Genomic DNA, 15,974 nt, shown 5'->3' on the forward strand with positions numbered 1-15,974 from the left:
GCACACATTTCGGTTGCGGTTTCGGTTATAACATTTTGGTAACTGAAAAAATTCAGTTCGGTTAATTTCGGTGAAAACGGTTCGGTTAAAACCGAATGCACGGCCCTAGTTGTTGGATCAAGTATCAAGGGGGGTAGCTTTTTTATGCTACTTGACAGTCGGGCATCACAAAGATCAGATAAGTAATCTTGTTACACTCCTATAAAGGACTACTACCATACACTCCCATAATCTATGCACAAAGATCTAATAATTTTGAGAAGTTGTGCTTAAAGAAATGGAGAAGAAAGAGATAGATTCTAGAGTCCCCCATGTTCTTGTCCTCCTCTATCCTGCCCAAGGTCACATAAACCCAATGCTCCAATTTGCCAAGCGCTTAGTTTCCAAAGGCATCAAAGCCACACTAGCCACCACTCTCTTCATCACCAAGTAGGTGGAATCTCAAGACAGCTTGGTCGCAATCGATGGGTATGATGTAGGTGGTTTCACAGAAGCAGAAGGCATGAAGGCCTATCTTGAGCGCTTCAAAAGCGTCGGTTTGAAAACATTAACAGAGCTTATTGAGAAAATGGATGGGTCTGGGCAACCAATTAACTATATTGTGTATGATCCCTTTCTTCCATGGGCTCTCGACGTTGCGAAGAAGCTGTTGTGTTGGGTATACAAGTGACTTATATAACTCCAGTATGTTCTAATATACACTAATAGGTAATGGACCAGGTGTAGTGGGCCCATATGGGCTGGAACCCATTAACCTCATAATCCCTTCAATATTTATAGCTTGCTATAAATAGGGGCTGGGAGCAGCCTCTTGGATGACCTAATTACCTCTAACAATCTTGAAGCATTAGGTTTAAACCCTAATTTTGGGCGTGAAAATATACCAACACAAGAATCGGTGGTGTGAACTTCTTCTCTTAAAAGCCGCTGGTTATACCCCATATTCAATATAGCCGGATCTGCAATTATCAGCCGTGAAGAACTCTCTTTGCCGAAGAAAACATCCGCTCCTCTCCTTACAGATTTTTGATTTGGGCGTGTTTGGTATTCACAATTGAAAGAGGGGATGATTTGCTGAGGAGATTGAAGCGGCGTTGAAATCTATGAGGAAAGACAAAGCGCCAGGCCCTGATGGCTTCGCTATGGCTTTTTATGAGCAACATTGGGAAACTTTCAAAACGAAAATCCTGGCATTCTTCACTGAGTTCCACGAAAGAGGGATTCTGAACCGTGCCATCAACACAACCTTTATTTCACTTATCCCGAAAATTGATGGAGCCGTAGAGATTAAAGATTACCGGCCAATCAGTTTGGTGCATGTGGTCTACAAAATCCTAGCAAAAGTGTTGGCTGGAAGACTTAAACTGGTGATGGGAGAGATTATATCAAGATTCCAAAGGGCCTTTGTGAATAAGAGGCAAATTTTGGATGGTGTACTTATACCTAATGAAATCCTTGATTCAACGAAGCGCGATGGAGGCAGCGGGCTTATCTTTAAGGTGGATATTGAAAAGGCGTGCGACCATGTGGACTGGGGCGTTCTTGATTACATCATGGAGCGTATGGGGTTCGGTTCAAAATGGAGGAAATGGATGTATGCTTGCATATCTTCGGCCACTTTCTCCTTTCTTATCAATGGATCACCGGAAGGTTTTTTCAATTCATATAGGGGCATTCGACAAGGGGATCCACTCTCGCCATATTTGTTTATCATAGTGGCTGAAGTTCTGAATAGTCTGTTTGCAATGGCTGTTGAAAAGGGGTATGTGGAGGGGCTAAAAGTGGCTGAGAACTCACCAGGTGTATCTCATCTGCAATTTGCGGATGACACGCTGGTCTTCATCCGGAATAACACAATGCAGGTCTCCAATACAAAACTTATATTCAGATGGTTTGAGATCTGTACAGGCTTGAAAATTAACATGTACAAGAGTACATTAGCAGGGATCAACGTTGATTATGGCCGTGTATCGAGACTTGCCGTGGTACTGGGTTGTGCGGCTTCTTCACTACCAATTTCCCATCTGGGGCTGCCGTTGGGATCCGGAATCCCGACAAAATCACAGTGGGATCCAGTGGTGGTGAGGATCGAAAAGAAACTAGCATTGTGGAAGAGGAAATATCTGTCGTTTGGCGGGAGGATTACTTTGATCGAGGCTGCGTTGGCAAACATACCGGTTTACTATATGTCGTTATTCAAGATTCCGGCTGTAATTGCAGCAAAAATCGAGAAAATGCAAAGGGATTTCCTGTGGGAAGGTGTGGAAAGCGACAAGAAACTCAAACATCTTCTCAATTGGGATACGGTTTGCAGATCAAAACGTAACGATGGACTTGGGATTGGGAAGCTGCGATTAAGAAATAAATCACTGTTGGGAAAATGGCTGTGGCGTTTCGGATCGGAAAAAGATGCGCTGTGGCGGAATATCATAGGGAGCAAGTACGGTAAGGGATGGGGGGACTGGATATGTAGGGATTCATCGCGCGGCAAAGGATCGGGGGCCGGGAAATCAATATGTTCTGTGAAAAACTAATTTCTGCCTCTCATTCGTTTCAAGGTGGGTCAGGGCGCGAATGTTTGATTCTGGCAAGATCTCTGGATTGGGACACAAAAGCTCATGGATAGATTCCCGGACCTATTCAGGTTGGCCCGTAACAATCTTGCATCTGTGCAAGACAACTTCAATAGAAGGGCAGGGACTGATAGCTTGGTGTGGGATGTTAAGCTACAGAGAAATCTGAAAGAAGAGGAGATCAATAATTACACCTCCCTCCTTCAATTATTGGAGGGCTGTTACATATCATGGAATGCTGAGGATTCAATTGTCTGGCAGCCAGAATCGGAAGGTGAGTTCACGGTTCGTTCATTCCTACAACAAATGAACAATGAGGTAGGGGCTGAATCTCAGTATAACACCTTTTGGCAGCAATCAATTCCACTTAGGATATTGGCTTTCGCCTGGTCGGTCACCCATAGGTGTCTCAATACATGTGTTTAAAAATGCGGATGTGACGTGGAACGCGGCCGAAGAGAAACCTTGTTGACTCGCGGACGCGGTTGACGCGGCCAAGTTATATGTTTTTTAAAGTGTTAAAAATATAAAAAGATTTAAAAATAAATTTTCTTACTAAACTTTTGTAGAAAATTCATGCACTTTCAAATTGGGCATTGGATTTAGGCGAACGATATCAGCCCAACCAATGTTTAGTAATTGCACAAATTCAGCTTGTCCTCTATTTTTAATTGACTTGTAAGAGCTTTATGGGAACTAAAGTAACATTTTATACTTATTTAAATACTAAAAGACAAGACGATTCTGCAAAACAAGTCAAAGTAGGCTGCCATAGTAGTGATGAGTTTAAGCCTGTCATTCAAGCTAGGCTGTGATGACAAGATAAACCCACCGTGTATTACATTGCTTGTCCTTTCACTGTACATCACTCTGCACAAGAAATTTAAAAGGGGTAAGTTAAGTATTATCCCCTTTGTTTTATTCCAGACTGCCCTTTATATTACTCGGGACAGCCCCTTCTAGTGTATCTATAATTATTTTATACTTTTACTGGGGCTGTCCCTATAGAAAAGAAGGGTGAAAATATCATTTCTCCATCTTCTTCTTCGTGAGATAGGGTTTCAGGAGGTTTTTTGTGCGAAAAATGGGCAGAAAGTTAGCTTGGTGTTTCAGATGGCATAGAGTACTCGGCCAAAACTCGCCGAGTCAGGGGCTCCCAAATGCGGCCGCCACAGATCCGCGTCGACTCGGCCGAGTCAGCGAGTTTTAAAACACTGCATGTGACCACTTGAAAAGACGTTCCTTTCATCTCGCTAGTAGATGTGTCTTATGCGGTATGGAGGAGGAGTCTCTCGATCATATCTTCATTCACTGCTCTTTCTCAACCAGATTATGGAATGCTATTTTTTGGGCTTTTGGAGTTCAATGGGTTTTGCAGCCGCCAATATCCGATGTATTGCTTAATTGGGGAGGGGCCTTCCAACATTGCATAGGTGAAGCATTATGGAAACCTCTTCCGATGGCCATTACTTGGTACATTTGGAAGGAATGGAACAACCGCATATTCAACGACAAGGCGAGGCATTGGAGGCACATAACTCTGGAAATCAGATTAGCCCTTATCTCCTGAACAAAGGCGAACGGAAGCATTCCCTACTCTACTGGGCTGGCATTGAAAAACTGGCTTGTGATGGCACATGAAAGGCTACCTCGGAGGGAGATAACACCGATATGGGTCGCACCGGGGGAGGGATGGCTAAAACTTAATTTTGACGGCAGTTCCTATGGCAACCCTTGACCTGCTGGTTTTGGGGGTTTGATTCGCGATTCATCTGGGAGAACTATAATGTCATATTCCGAACCCGCAGGGATTTGCGACTTGAACGAAGCTGAGGCTAGGGGTCTGCTTTTCGGACTCAGATGGTACTTCTCTCATAACTTTGGGCCTTTAATGGTGGAGGGGGATTCCTCTAATGTCTTAGCATGGGCAACTAATAACGGTGGAGGGCCATGGAGATTACATAATATCTTTGATGAAATCCGGGACCTTGTAAGGGCCATTCGCCCTACTCTCACACATCGTAGGAGAACTGCCAACTCCTCGGCAGACACGCTGGCAAAAGAGGGTGTCATCTTAATGTCTGTCATTGTAATATTTACAGAGGCTATGACCTTGCGTTGATCTGCTGTATAGATTAAAACACCTTTGTACTGGGACATCTTGTCCCCTCTCTTCTTTTTAATAATATTTCTGTTAACTTTCAAAAAATAAAAAAAAATAAAATAATAAAATAAATAAATAAATATATATATATATATATAGAGAGAGAGAGAGAGAGAACATTTCCTACACACTTGTGTAGGTAAGTTACCTACACACTACCTTAAAATACAGTGGGGGCCCACATTGTTTGGGTGATCCAAATGATTCATTTGAATGGTCCTCACATAGATAGGGTGTCCACAAAAAATCAGATCCATAGGATCATCCCAACCCTACGATTTGTGGAGGTAAAATGGACGTGTATAAACCTTCACAACTTAGTCCATTTTTTCCCTCCATAGTTTGAATGGTTAGGATGATCCTATGGATCTGATTTTTTGTGGACACCCTATCTATGTGAGGATCATTCAAATGAATGGTTTGGATCACCCAAACAATGTGGCCCCCCACTGTATTTTAAGGTAGTGTGTAGGTAACTTACCTACACAAGTGTGTAGGAAATGTTCTCTCATATATATATATATATATATATATATATATATATATATGAATTGTTTTTACACCGTTTTGAGTACCTTTGCTGACTCGAATGAAGAAGTTGATGAATCTAAATGGCACTCTTTTAAAAATGAAATGTATAGGAAAAAGGTGTAAGTGAGACTGGATGATCTCAGACGATTCATTCGAATCGAAGATGAGAATCGCGCTAGGAATAACTTGGAGTTGGTTAGACAGCAACAGTCTGCTGTTAATGCGGTAATAAATCCTAAGAAATTTCCTAAGAAATCCAAGTCACCTAAAAGTGACAATCCCAAATTGGAGGCCAAAAAGACTATCTTTCAGAAAAAGAAGGGCAAGTGCCACAACTGTGGAAAATTGGATCACTTTGCAACAGATTGTAGGCTACCTAAGAAGCCTAAATCTAACACACCATAGAAGGAAGCTCATATGATGGTGGGCAACGCTGAGCTTGAGAGTTTTGTTGCTATGTTGGGCCACGGTAAGGCCAATACTTCTTCAGATTGGTGGTTAGATACAGGAGCCACGTGTCATGTTTGCAACTCCAAGAAACTTTTAGTTGATGTTTTTGCTTTCGAAAGAGACCGTTATAGTGGCTAGTGGAGCAGAGGCAGAGGTAACTCACACTGGTACTGCGAACTTGGTCATTTCTTTAGGAAAAATATTAACTTTAAAAAATGTTAAAGTAGTTCTTGCTATTCAAAAGAATTTAATTTCTTTGTCTTTTAGACAATGCTAGCATGTGTTCTTTTTCTTTGGGTGGTAGAGTAACTTTAACTATTAACTCTTTTTTTATTTTGGCTGTGCATTCTTGATCGATAGTATGTATAGATTGAGGTTAGCAAATGATACAATTAGTCAGGTTAGTTCGGCTTTGATTGATCCTAAGTTGTTACACAATAGATTGTGACATGTGAACTATAGGAAAATGGTTCAACTTACTAAAACTTATAATATACCTTTAGATACATCGATTAGATTTGACAGTTGTGAAGTGTGTGCACAAACCAAGGTCACTAAAAAACCTTTTCGTTCAGTTTCTAGGAGCACACAACTTCTTGAGTTAATACATTCTGACCTCTATGACTTTAAAAGTTTCACTACTAGAGGTGGACGAAAGTATTTAATCACTTTTATAGATGATTTTTCAAGATATTGTCATATCTATTTGTTAAAATCAAAAGATGAAGCTTTTGATAGGTTTAAAGTTTTTAAGGATCGAGTTGAATTGCAGTTGAACTTGAAAATTAAGAGATTTAGGAGTGATAGAGGAGAAGAATACACAACGACAGGGTTCAAGGAATTCTGTGTCTCTCAGGGTGTAATCCTTGAAACTACTGCTCCTTACTCGCCTCAATCTAATGGTATAGCTGAATGTAAGAACATGACGTTAATAGAAATGTTAAACTCTATGTTATTGACAGCTGGCATGCCCGGTTGTTATTGGAGAGAAGCAGTTTTGACTGCAAATCACATCCTGAATAGAGTGCCACTCCGTATGAGTTATGGCCTAAGCATCCTTGTAGATATGACACTCTTAAGACTTGAGGCTGTATTGCTTATGTAAGGATACCAGACCCTAGGAGACCTAAAGTGGGAACTAGAACAAACACTTGTGTTTATCTAGGAGGTGTAGAAGATAGTGCTGCTGATCGATTTTTAGATCTATCAACCAATATGGTTATCGAATCTCGAGATGCAGTTGTCTTTGAGAATAAATTTCTCAGAGATCAGGGTTTGACCATACCAGGCGATACAAAGATGGTTACAGAATTGCCGGTTGAGTCTGAACCAGTTATTTCTGACACTTGTCCCAATCTGATTTTTGAATCAGTTCATGTAAGAGTTTCTACAAGAGATAGAGTACCCAAATATTTTGATGAGGACTTTGTGACCTACCATTTAGAGAATGATCTATCATCCTATAAGAAAGCGATGAGATCTAGGGACTCTTTGTTGTGGGCAGAAGCCATTGATGATCAAATGAGCTCTCTGTTGCAAAATCTAACTTGGCAGCTAGTCGATTTGCTAAAAGGGGCTAAGACCGTGGGCTGTAGGTGGCTATTGAAGAAGAAACTTAATCCTGATGGATCCATAGCTCGGTACAAAGCACGTTTAGTAGCTAAGGGCTATACTCAAGTGAGTGGGATAGACTACTTTGATGTCTACTCACCGGTCTGTCATTTGGCTACGATGAGAATTCTTCTTGCTTTGAATTCTATTGAGCATTTTGTTCTGCATCCAATAGATGTAAAGAGAGCTTTTCTCAATGGAGAACTGTCAGAGGAAATCTACATGGATCAACCTCAAGGGTTTGTCATGAAAGGTTTTGAGAATAAAGTTTGTAAATTAAATAAATCTTTATATGGTCTTAAACAAGCACCTAAATTGTGGCATCAGAAATTTGACAAAGTAGTAAGGAGCTTTGGGTTTCTTACGAGTTACTCAGATAAATGCCTTTATTATCGTTCTGTGTCGAATAAGGTCACAATTATTTGCATGTATGTAGATGACATGTTGATTCTTGGTTCCGATCTCTCTGTAGTGAGTGACGTGAAACTAACCTTGAGTAAATAATTCGACATGAAAGACATGGGTGTTGTTGACACCATTCTTGGTATGAAAGTAAGTTTTGGAAGGCAAAGGGATTTCCTTTAGCTAAGCCCATTATATTGAAAAACTACTTTCTATATGTGGATACAGTGAGTGCAAACCGATTGAGACACCATTTGATTATACCAAGAAGCTAATTTCTAATGAAGGAGACAGTGTGAATCAGTTAGATTATTCTAAACTGATTGGTAGTCTCATGTATGCTATGAGTTGTACTAGGCTAAATATAGCCTTTACAGTTGACATGCTGAGTCGTTTCACTAATAATCCTGACCATGAGCACTAGGATGCCCTTATGAGGCTGATGAGATACCGTAAGGGTACTCAAAATTATGCTATTTGTTATGGTGGCCATCCTCCTGTATTGGAAGGATATTCTGATGCATCATGGGGCTCAGAATTAAAAGACAGTAACTCTATCAGTGGTTATGTGTTTATCCTGGGTGGAGCTGCTGTTGCGTGGAAGTTGAAGAGATAGACTTGCATTGCTCTGTCATCTATAGAATCAGAACTTTATGCTCTAGCTTCTGCAGGGGATGAAGCAAAGTGGATAAATAATCTAATTATGGACATTCCACTAACTCGGTTAAGGATTAATTCCTTAAGTGTTTTCTGTGATAATCACGCTACAATTATAATTGTGAAGAACTCACTCTTTAATAGTAAGAGGAGATATCTTAGGCTGAAACATGTTATGCTGAATTATCTCATTGAACACGGGATTATCACTTTGATTGATGTGAGATCGAAGGATAATATGGCCGATGCTCTCGCAAAGGGACTGAACAAAGATCGAATATTCAAAACTGTGGGGGAGATGGGGTTAAAGTCTGTATAGACATGACTTAACCTACATTCATGTTATTTTGAATTTTCGAATCTCCCTTTTGGCCAAGATAGGCACTTGATATGTTTTCTTAGATGTTTATGGTTGTTGTGTGTCATTCCATACATAGATGACATGCTTTTTGGGAAAGGTTGTACATTCCATACATAGACGATACATCTTAACTCAAATTTGGTTATCCTTTTTCGGAAGGGTTGGACATTCCATATATAGATGATTCAGCTTAACTCAAATTTGGATAAGATAACTGTGACATTCCAAATGGAAACATGAAATGGTTATGTGTAAAAGAACCTAGTTTGGTCTTATTCTTTATTGAAATTTGACAATAATGAATGATTCTTTGCAAAAGAAGTTGTTTAGGTCTTGTTCTTTATTGAAACTTGACAATGATGCTTATGGTGAGAGTGATACTGATACTTTTTCAGCCATTTTAAAATTGTACTAAGTTCTTTAGGTAGAACTAGATACTTTCGTGAATTAAGGAATTGTACTAAGTTCTTCTTCAGGTAGAACTAGGTACTTTCATGTTTTTCACAATTGGTTGGATTCATTTTCATGAAATCCATATCTGGTAATTCACAGGGATTGGTAAAAAAGGAGGAGTTTGTCTTGATTTGGACTTTGATAATGATGACTTACTAGATGAGTAAATCTTCTAAAGTCATGGAGACTATAATGTTTCATTTCAGTATGTGTACAGAGTTCACTTGTATGTGAAACTTTATATGTAGAAAGTTAACTTGTGTGTGAAACTTTATTTTGGGATCTCGATGAGAATCATACCTATGAATGAATTCATCTAAGATCAGTAGGGGTTCACTTGTATGTGAAACTACCTTTATTGGTTGAGTTTAGATTGTATCTAAAACTCTTGGTTGTTCATAAAAGGATTTGTGTTTTCATTAGATTACAGATCTTTTATGATATGGACCATATGGTGATGTGGGTGATTCAATTTGTTTTGAACATCACACTATCTATCTATTCATTGTGATATATGTAGAACATAAGGAGGAGATTGTTGGGTATACAAGTGTATTGTATAACTCTAGTATGTTCTAATATACACTAATAGGTAATGGACCAGGTGTAGTGGGCTCATATGGGCTGGAGCCCACTAACCTCATAATCCCTTCAATATTTATAGCTTGCCATAAATAGGGGCTGGGGGCAGCGAACAATGGTATTCCAAACTAGATACCTTGGGTGTAATGCTTCAAGCAACCTCTTGCTTGACCTAATTACCTCTAACAGAAGCTCCATTTACTTGGAGCTGCATTCTTTACTCAGTCATGTGCTGTTCTTGCCATCTGCTACCATATGCACAAAGGGAAGCTTAACGACGCTGGCAATTAGGAATGTTCCTATACCTGGATTGCCTCTGCTTGAAGTTCTTGACTTGCCGACTTTCTTCTCAGTTCCAGGATTTTACCCAGCTTACATGGAGATGGTTTTGAACCAGTTCTCCAACTTGGAGAAAGCTGAATGGGTTCTCATTAACGCTTTTGACAAGTTGGAGAGTGAGGTTGGTCTAGTGATTTTTCAAAAGTACAGTAATTTTTGAGGTTTTTAAATTGAACACTTTTGACAAGTTGGAGAGGGAGCTGGGTCTAGTGATTTTTAAAAAATAAATTATTTTTTGTTGACTTTTACTTTGGTTGACTCAAAGCTCGTTTAATTGAAATATTTGGGTGATCTGTGGCAGGGCATACTCAAAGGCCAATCTCCAAGCTAACCCACTATAAATTCTTTTTTTTTTCTTTTTTGAGTATTCATTCTTGCTAGTATATTGACAGTTTTCCACTTAAATCAATTCTCAAAACCCAAAACAAACAGGACCTTAATAACTGAGTGTATCTAAGTTTCTAAATAGCATAAAGATGTCTTGAGGTTTCTATTGTTCTAGTATTGATTTCCTTTTCGAGTTATATATTTTCTAATTAGCTTACCATGTCTCGAATTTCATACTAGGTGGTGAATTGGATGGAGGGTATATGGCCAATGAATACTATCGGACCAACGTTGCCATCCATGTACCTGGACAAGAGGGTGGAAGGTGAAAATGCTTACGAACTCAATCTTTGGAAGCCCAATGATGGCAACCTGCATGGAGTGGCTAGACGCAAGGGCAATCGGTTCCGTCGTCTATGTGTCGTTCGGGAGTATGGGGTCACTAGGAGTAGAGCAAATGGAGGAGGTAGCATGGGGGCTGAAGAGGAGTAACACCTACTTCTTGTGGGTGATGAGGAACTTAGAGAAGGAGAAGGTCCCTAGCAACTTTGTAGAGGAGACAAGAGATAAGGGTTTGTTGTTAAATTGGAGCCCCCAATTGGAAGTGCTGGCTCACAAAGCAGTGGGATGCTTTTTGACACACTGTGGGTGGAACTCTACATTGGAGGCAATGAGCTTGGGAGTGCCATTGGTGGCAATGCCACAGTGGGCAGACCAACCCACTAATGCTAAGTATGTGGAGGAGGTTTGGGGGGGGTGTGAGAGCTAAGGTAAATGAGAAGGGTATTGTGAGCAGGGAAGAAGTGGAGCTTCGCATAAAGGAGGTAATGGAAGGAGAAAAGGGGGGAGAACTGAAGAAGAAAGCTAGTAAATGGAAGGAGTTGGCTAAAGAGGCTGTAGATGATGGTGGGAGCTCACATAAGAACATTGAGGAATTTGTAGCTGCAATTCGAAGAAAAGAATGTGCATGACTTTCCTATTGTTTTCCATTGATAGTCTCTTTTTGTCTGTATTGGATTTGCATTAGTGAACATTTATTTAGTTTGTATCTTAATTTCATGCTCAAACACCTTAAGACCTTGCGTTTTTTTGTCTTAGTATGATCTAACTCGAAGAAAACTTGGCTCCAGACCGGTCTGCAGGAACTTTCCTCCAACCCCTTGCTAATAGTGTAACTGCAAGGTGTGTGGAAATATCAATTTCTTCTGAAAATGAAAAGTAAGCATGGAATTGATATTTTCACACCCCTTGCTATTAGAGGGGTTGGAGGAAGTTCCTCCAGACCGGTTTGGAGCCAAGTTTTGTTCATCTAACTCACACTTGTTCCGTTCTTTGGTCTGTCCCAAGTCCGAACCTTGGACATATAGGACCATGTGTAGATAAATACTTAAATCACATTAATGCTTTCTCCATGAAGCTAATGCCATGTATGGCAGCCAAGATGTTTTCTTCATGATAAATTAGGGTCTCCAAGTGGTGAGAGAGAGGTCGGGCGGGTGGGAGAAGTAGAGATTTGAGAGGGCACGACTGTGTTGAGGGTCGAAAGTGGCTAAAATGTCAGGAAAAAAGTTGATAATATTTTGAGTGGAGTTTTTTGTTTCAGGATTTTCAGGATTTTCTTGCCTTCTTTCTCACTCTGTCCTTTAGTATCCATCCCTCTCTAGCCATCCCTCATCATTGGGTAAGCTAATATTCTTGGAAAAGAAATCGTGGTAGCCAAATGTTTCCTAAGAATTAGGAGAAGGAGAAAATATGTTTAGGAAACCTAATAGCTATATTAAATGCAGACAAGTTATGAAGGCCGGGCGTAAAGCAAATATTACGACCATTTTCCACTAAAAAATGGGTGTAAAATTTGTTTTACGCCCATTTTAAGTCGAAAGAAAGGGAGAAAAAGGAAAAGATAGCAAGAGGTAATCGGTTACTTATTTAACCAATTGCCACCTCATCATTTAGGGACATTGAGGTTCCTGCATATTAGCCAGATAATAAATTTCCCATGAATCCAAGTAGTTTCTTTTTTTCTTTTTTAACCCGGAATTTATCTAGGAACCCGGGGCGGCACCCTAAATTTTATCCTTGAATACTAGTGTTGCTACCCTGGAGAATGGGTATTTTAAATGCATACAACAAATAGGCTGAATTTCAATCGAGGGCCTTTCTGTTGTTTTGCACAAGTGGTACTTTCTTTACTTAGAATTGCAGCTACAAATTCCGATCACTGGGCAACAAAAGAAAAGTCATATACTTTCTTTACTTAGAATTGCAGCTACAAATTCGTCAATGTTCTTATCTGTACTCCCACCTTCATCTACAGCCTCTTTAGCCAACTCTTTCCATTTACTAGCATTCCTCTTCAGTTCTTCCCTCTTTTCTCCTTCCATTACTTCCTTTATTCTCAGCTCCACTTCATCCCTGCTCACAATCCCCTTCTCATTCACCTTAACTCTCACACCCACCCTCCAAACATCCTCCACATACTTGGCATTAGTGGGTTGGTCGGTCCACTGTGGCATTGCCACCAATGGCACTCCCAAGCTCAATGCCTCCAATGTGGAATTCCACCCACCGTGTGTGAAAAAGATTCCCACTGCTTTGTGAGCCAACACTTCCAATTGGGGGCTCCAATTCAACAACAAACCCTTCTCTCTTGTCTCCTCTACAAACTTGCTAGGGAGCTTCTCCTTCTCTGTGTCCCTCACCACCCACAAGAAATAGTTGTTACTCCCCTTAAGCCCCCATGCTAGTTCCTCCATTTGTTCTGCTCCTAGTGCTGCCATGCTACCGAACGACATATAGACGACTGACCCGATTGCCCTTGAGTCTAGCCACTTCATGCAGGTGCCATTATCGGGCTTCCAGAGATTGATATCGTAAGCATTTTCGCCTTTTATCCGCTTGTCTAGGTACATAGATGGCAACGTCGGTCCGATAGTCTTCACTGGAAATAACCCATCCATCCAATTCACCACCTAGTATGAAATTCGAGACATGGTAAGCTAGTTATAAAATTATAAATCTAATTGAAAATCAAGATGAAGATTAAAAAAGGCTCTGTTTCTTTCTTTCTTTGAATGTAAAATGGGTTTAAGACAAATTTTATGCCCATTTTCCATCCAGTTCACCACCTTGTATGAATTTTGAGACATTGTAACCTAGTTATAAAATATATAAATCTTAAAGGAATCAAGACCAGAATAATAGTAATCTTAAAACATCCTATGCTATTTCTAAACTTAGACACACGCAGGTATTGAGGTACTGTTCGTTTTGTATTTTGAGAATTGGTTTGAGAAAAATTATGAGTCCAATGATCAGTTTTGAACACAAAACCGCTTCTCAAAATCCAAAAGAACAGGGCCTAAGTGTAGGACTTGAAGAGTGAGAAAACCACACATCTAGATTTTGATGGAAACTCAAAGAAACAGAGAAATAAGACAAAAGCAAAAACCAATGACCCAAGAGATATGTGTGTTTCATCACTTCATGTGGCTGTTAACGGGTGTGGTAATCTAAGAGATTCCTTCAACCCTTCGGACAGAATCATAATCCTATAAGGCTTTAGGAGTATACACGGGATAGAATTTAGCACTTTTTTAATACCAGCAAAGATGAACATTGAAAAAGAAAAACTGAATTTACAGTTGGGTAGCCTGGAGATTGGCCTCCTCAGTGTGCCCTGCCATAGATCAGCCAAATACCTAAATTAAACAGGCTCTGGGTCTAGTGATATTTTTTAAAACAAGATTTGAGAGCCTCCTCACAGCGGATTCTTAAAGTTGAAATTTGACGATCAAGTTTCGGCAACCCTGGACCCGAAGGAATACGAGGAATTCTTAGTGATGAGGAAGGTAATACTATTTGGGCGTTCTGGGCCCTACTGGGGTCGCCGATTCCAATGAAGCTGAGATGATGGCGGTGCACCAAGGAATAATAATGTAGGGGCAAGATCGATTATACAAAGTAACAATAGAGGGAGACTCTTTAAATGTGATGAAATAGTTACAGCGTAGTTCATCACCTCCTTGACGATTTTCTTGGTGGATTGATGAATCTGACCGGGTGGTGCGTTTCTCTATCTCATATCCTCATGTAAGGAGGTCGGCAAAATTTGAGGCCGATAGGTTAGCGAGGGAAGGTTGCTCTAGGTCAGATTTGGAAGCCATTGATTTCCTTCCCCGTTGAGGTGTTATTTTCTTGTGGTTTTGTTCCCAGCCCCGTATTGCTTAGATCATCTCGATCGTCAAGGGTTTCCATGTGTTTTTCCGTTTTTTTTTTCATCAATATAATTCTTTGCCATTCAAAAAGAAAAAAAATAAAAAAATACTAGACCCACCTCAATTTCTAACTTGTCAAACGTGTTAATCAGAACCCAATCTGCTTTCTCCAAGTTGGAGAACTGGTTCAAAAGAAGCTCCATGTAAGCTGGGTATGATCCTGGTACGGCGAAGAAAGACGGCAAGTCCAGAACTTCAAGAGAAGGCAATCCTGGCATGGGAACAGTCAAAATTGCAACTGGGTCACTAAGCTTCCTTTTGTGAGCATGGTAGTAAATGACATCAACAGCGCATGCCTGGGTAAAGAATGCAGCTCCAGGTAAATTGAACCCCTTTGCAACGTCTAGAGCCCATGGAAGAAAGGCATCGTACACAAGGCAGTTAATTGGGTGCCCAGACACATTTAGTTTCTCAATAAGCTCTGCTAAGGTTTGGGAACCTACGGTTTCAAACCGCTCAAGGTAGGCTTCGATGCCTTTTGCTTCCATGAAACCACCTACATCATACCCATCGGATATCGACTCGATTGTGACCAAGCTTTCTTGAGGTTGCAGAGACTTGGTGATGAAGAGGGTTGTGGCTAGTGTGGCTTTGATTCCTTTGGAGACTAAGCGCTTGGCAAATTGGAGTATTGGGTTTATGTGACCTTGAGATGGATAGGGGAGGAGAAGAACATGGGTGACTCTAGAACCTCGCTCTTTCTTCTCCATTTCTTTAAGCCCAACTTATCAAAGCTCTTAGATATTTGTGCATGGATTGTGAGAGTACAGGGTAGGAGTCCTTTATAGGAATGGAGAGAATAGTAAGATTCCCTAATAGGACCAGTACACTAGCTCCATTTCAAAGTTGATTTGCCTTTCATTTGTTAGTGGCTAAAATTATGTTTGATTTGTAAGAGTACTAGAGATATGGCCAAAGTAATTTTCTGATTCTTCACTTGCGCTTTGAACCATGATAATGATATCCTACAGTGCTGCTTCAGTTTTACAAGTCAAACAAAGAAAATCTCTCACTCTCTCCCTCTCCCTCTCCCTCTCTACCTAGCCTTTTACGTGAAGCAAGATGAACTATGAAGGAGAAGAAAACAGGAACTGATGATATTTTCTGAGGTTCGACGTCATTGTATACGTTTAGAAAGGGACTGGAGGAGGGATAAAGTCCATGGAGAGGTGCCTGTTTTTGGCAAGATCCTCACAACACCACTCGAATTCAATCTGTTTATTTAGTAATGGAAGGGAGATTTTTCT

General features: G+C 40.3%; 1 protein-coding gene and 1 pseudogene across 1 annotated transcript; one reads left to right on the forward strand and one right to left on the reverse strand.

The window, feature by feature from the left end:
• The first annotated feature begins 277 nt into the window (after positions 1 to 277).
• On the forward strand, positions 278 to 11,504 carry LOC143882806 (UDP-glycosyltransferase 74F2-like; annotated as a pseudogene).
• Positions 11,505 to 12,672: 1,168 nt separating this feature from the next.
• Positions 12,673 to 15,771, reverse strand: LOC143885152 (UDP-glycosyltransferase 74F2-like). The gene is made up of 2 exons (XM_077389213.1): positions 14,787 to 15,771; positions 12,673 to 13,422 (listed from the first exon to the last, which is right to left on the reverse strand). Exons 1-2 carry the CDS (start codon positions 15,435 to 15,437, stop codon positions 12,691 to 12,693), a joined length of 1,383 nt encoding a protein of 460 aa, XP_077245328.1. The 5' UTR covers positions 15,438 to 15,771; the 3' UTR covers positions 12,673 to 12,690.
• Positions 15,772 to 15,974: the final 203 nt, after the last annotated feature.

This window comes from Tasmannia lanceolata, unplaced genomic scaffold (assembly GCF_043159265.1).
Source record: "Tasmannia lanceolata isolate RefF3 unplaced genomic scaffold, GAP_Taslan_0.1 ptg000002l, whole genome shotgun sequence".
Lineage (NCBI taxonomy): Eukaryota > Viridiplantae > Streptophyta > Magnoliopsida > Canellales > Winteraceae > Tasmannia > Tasmannia lanceolata.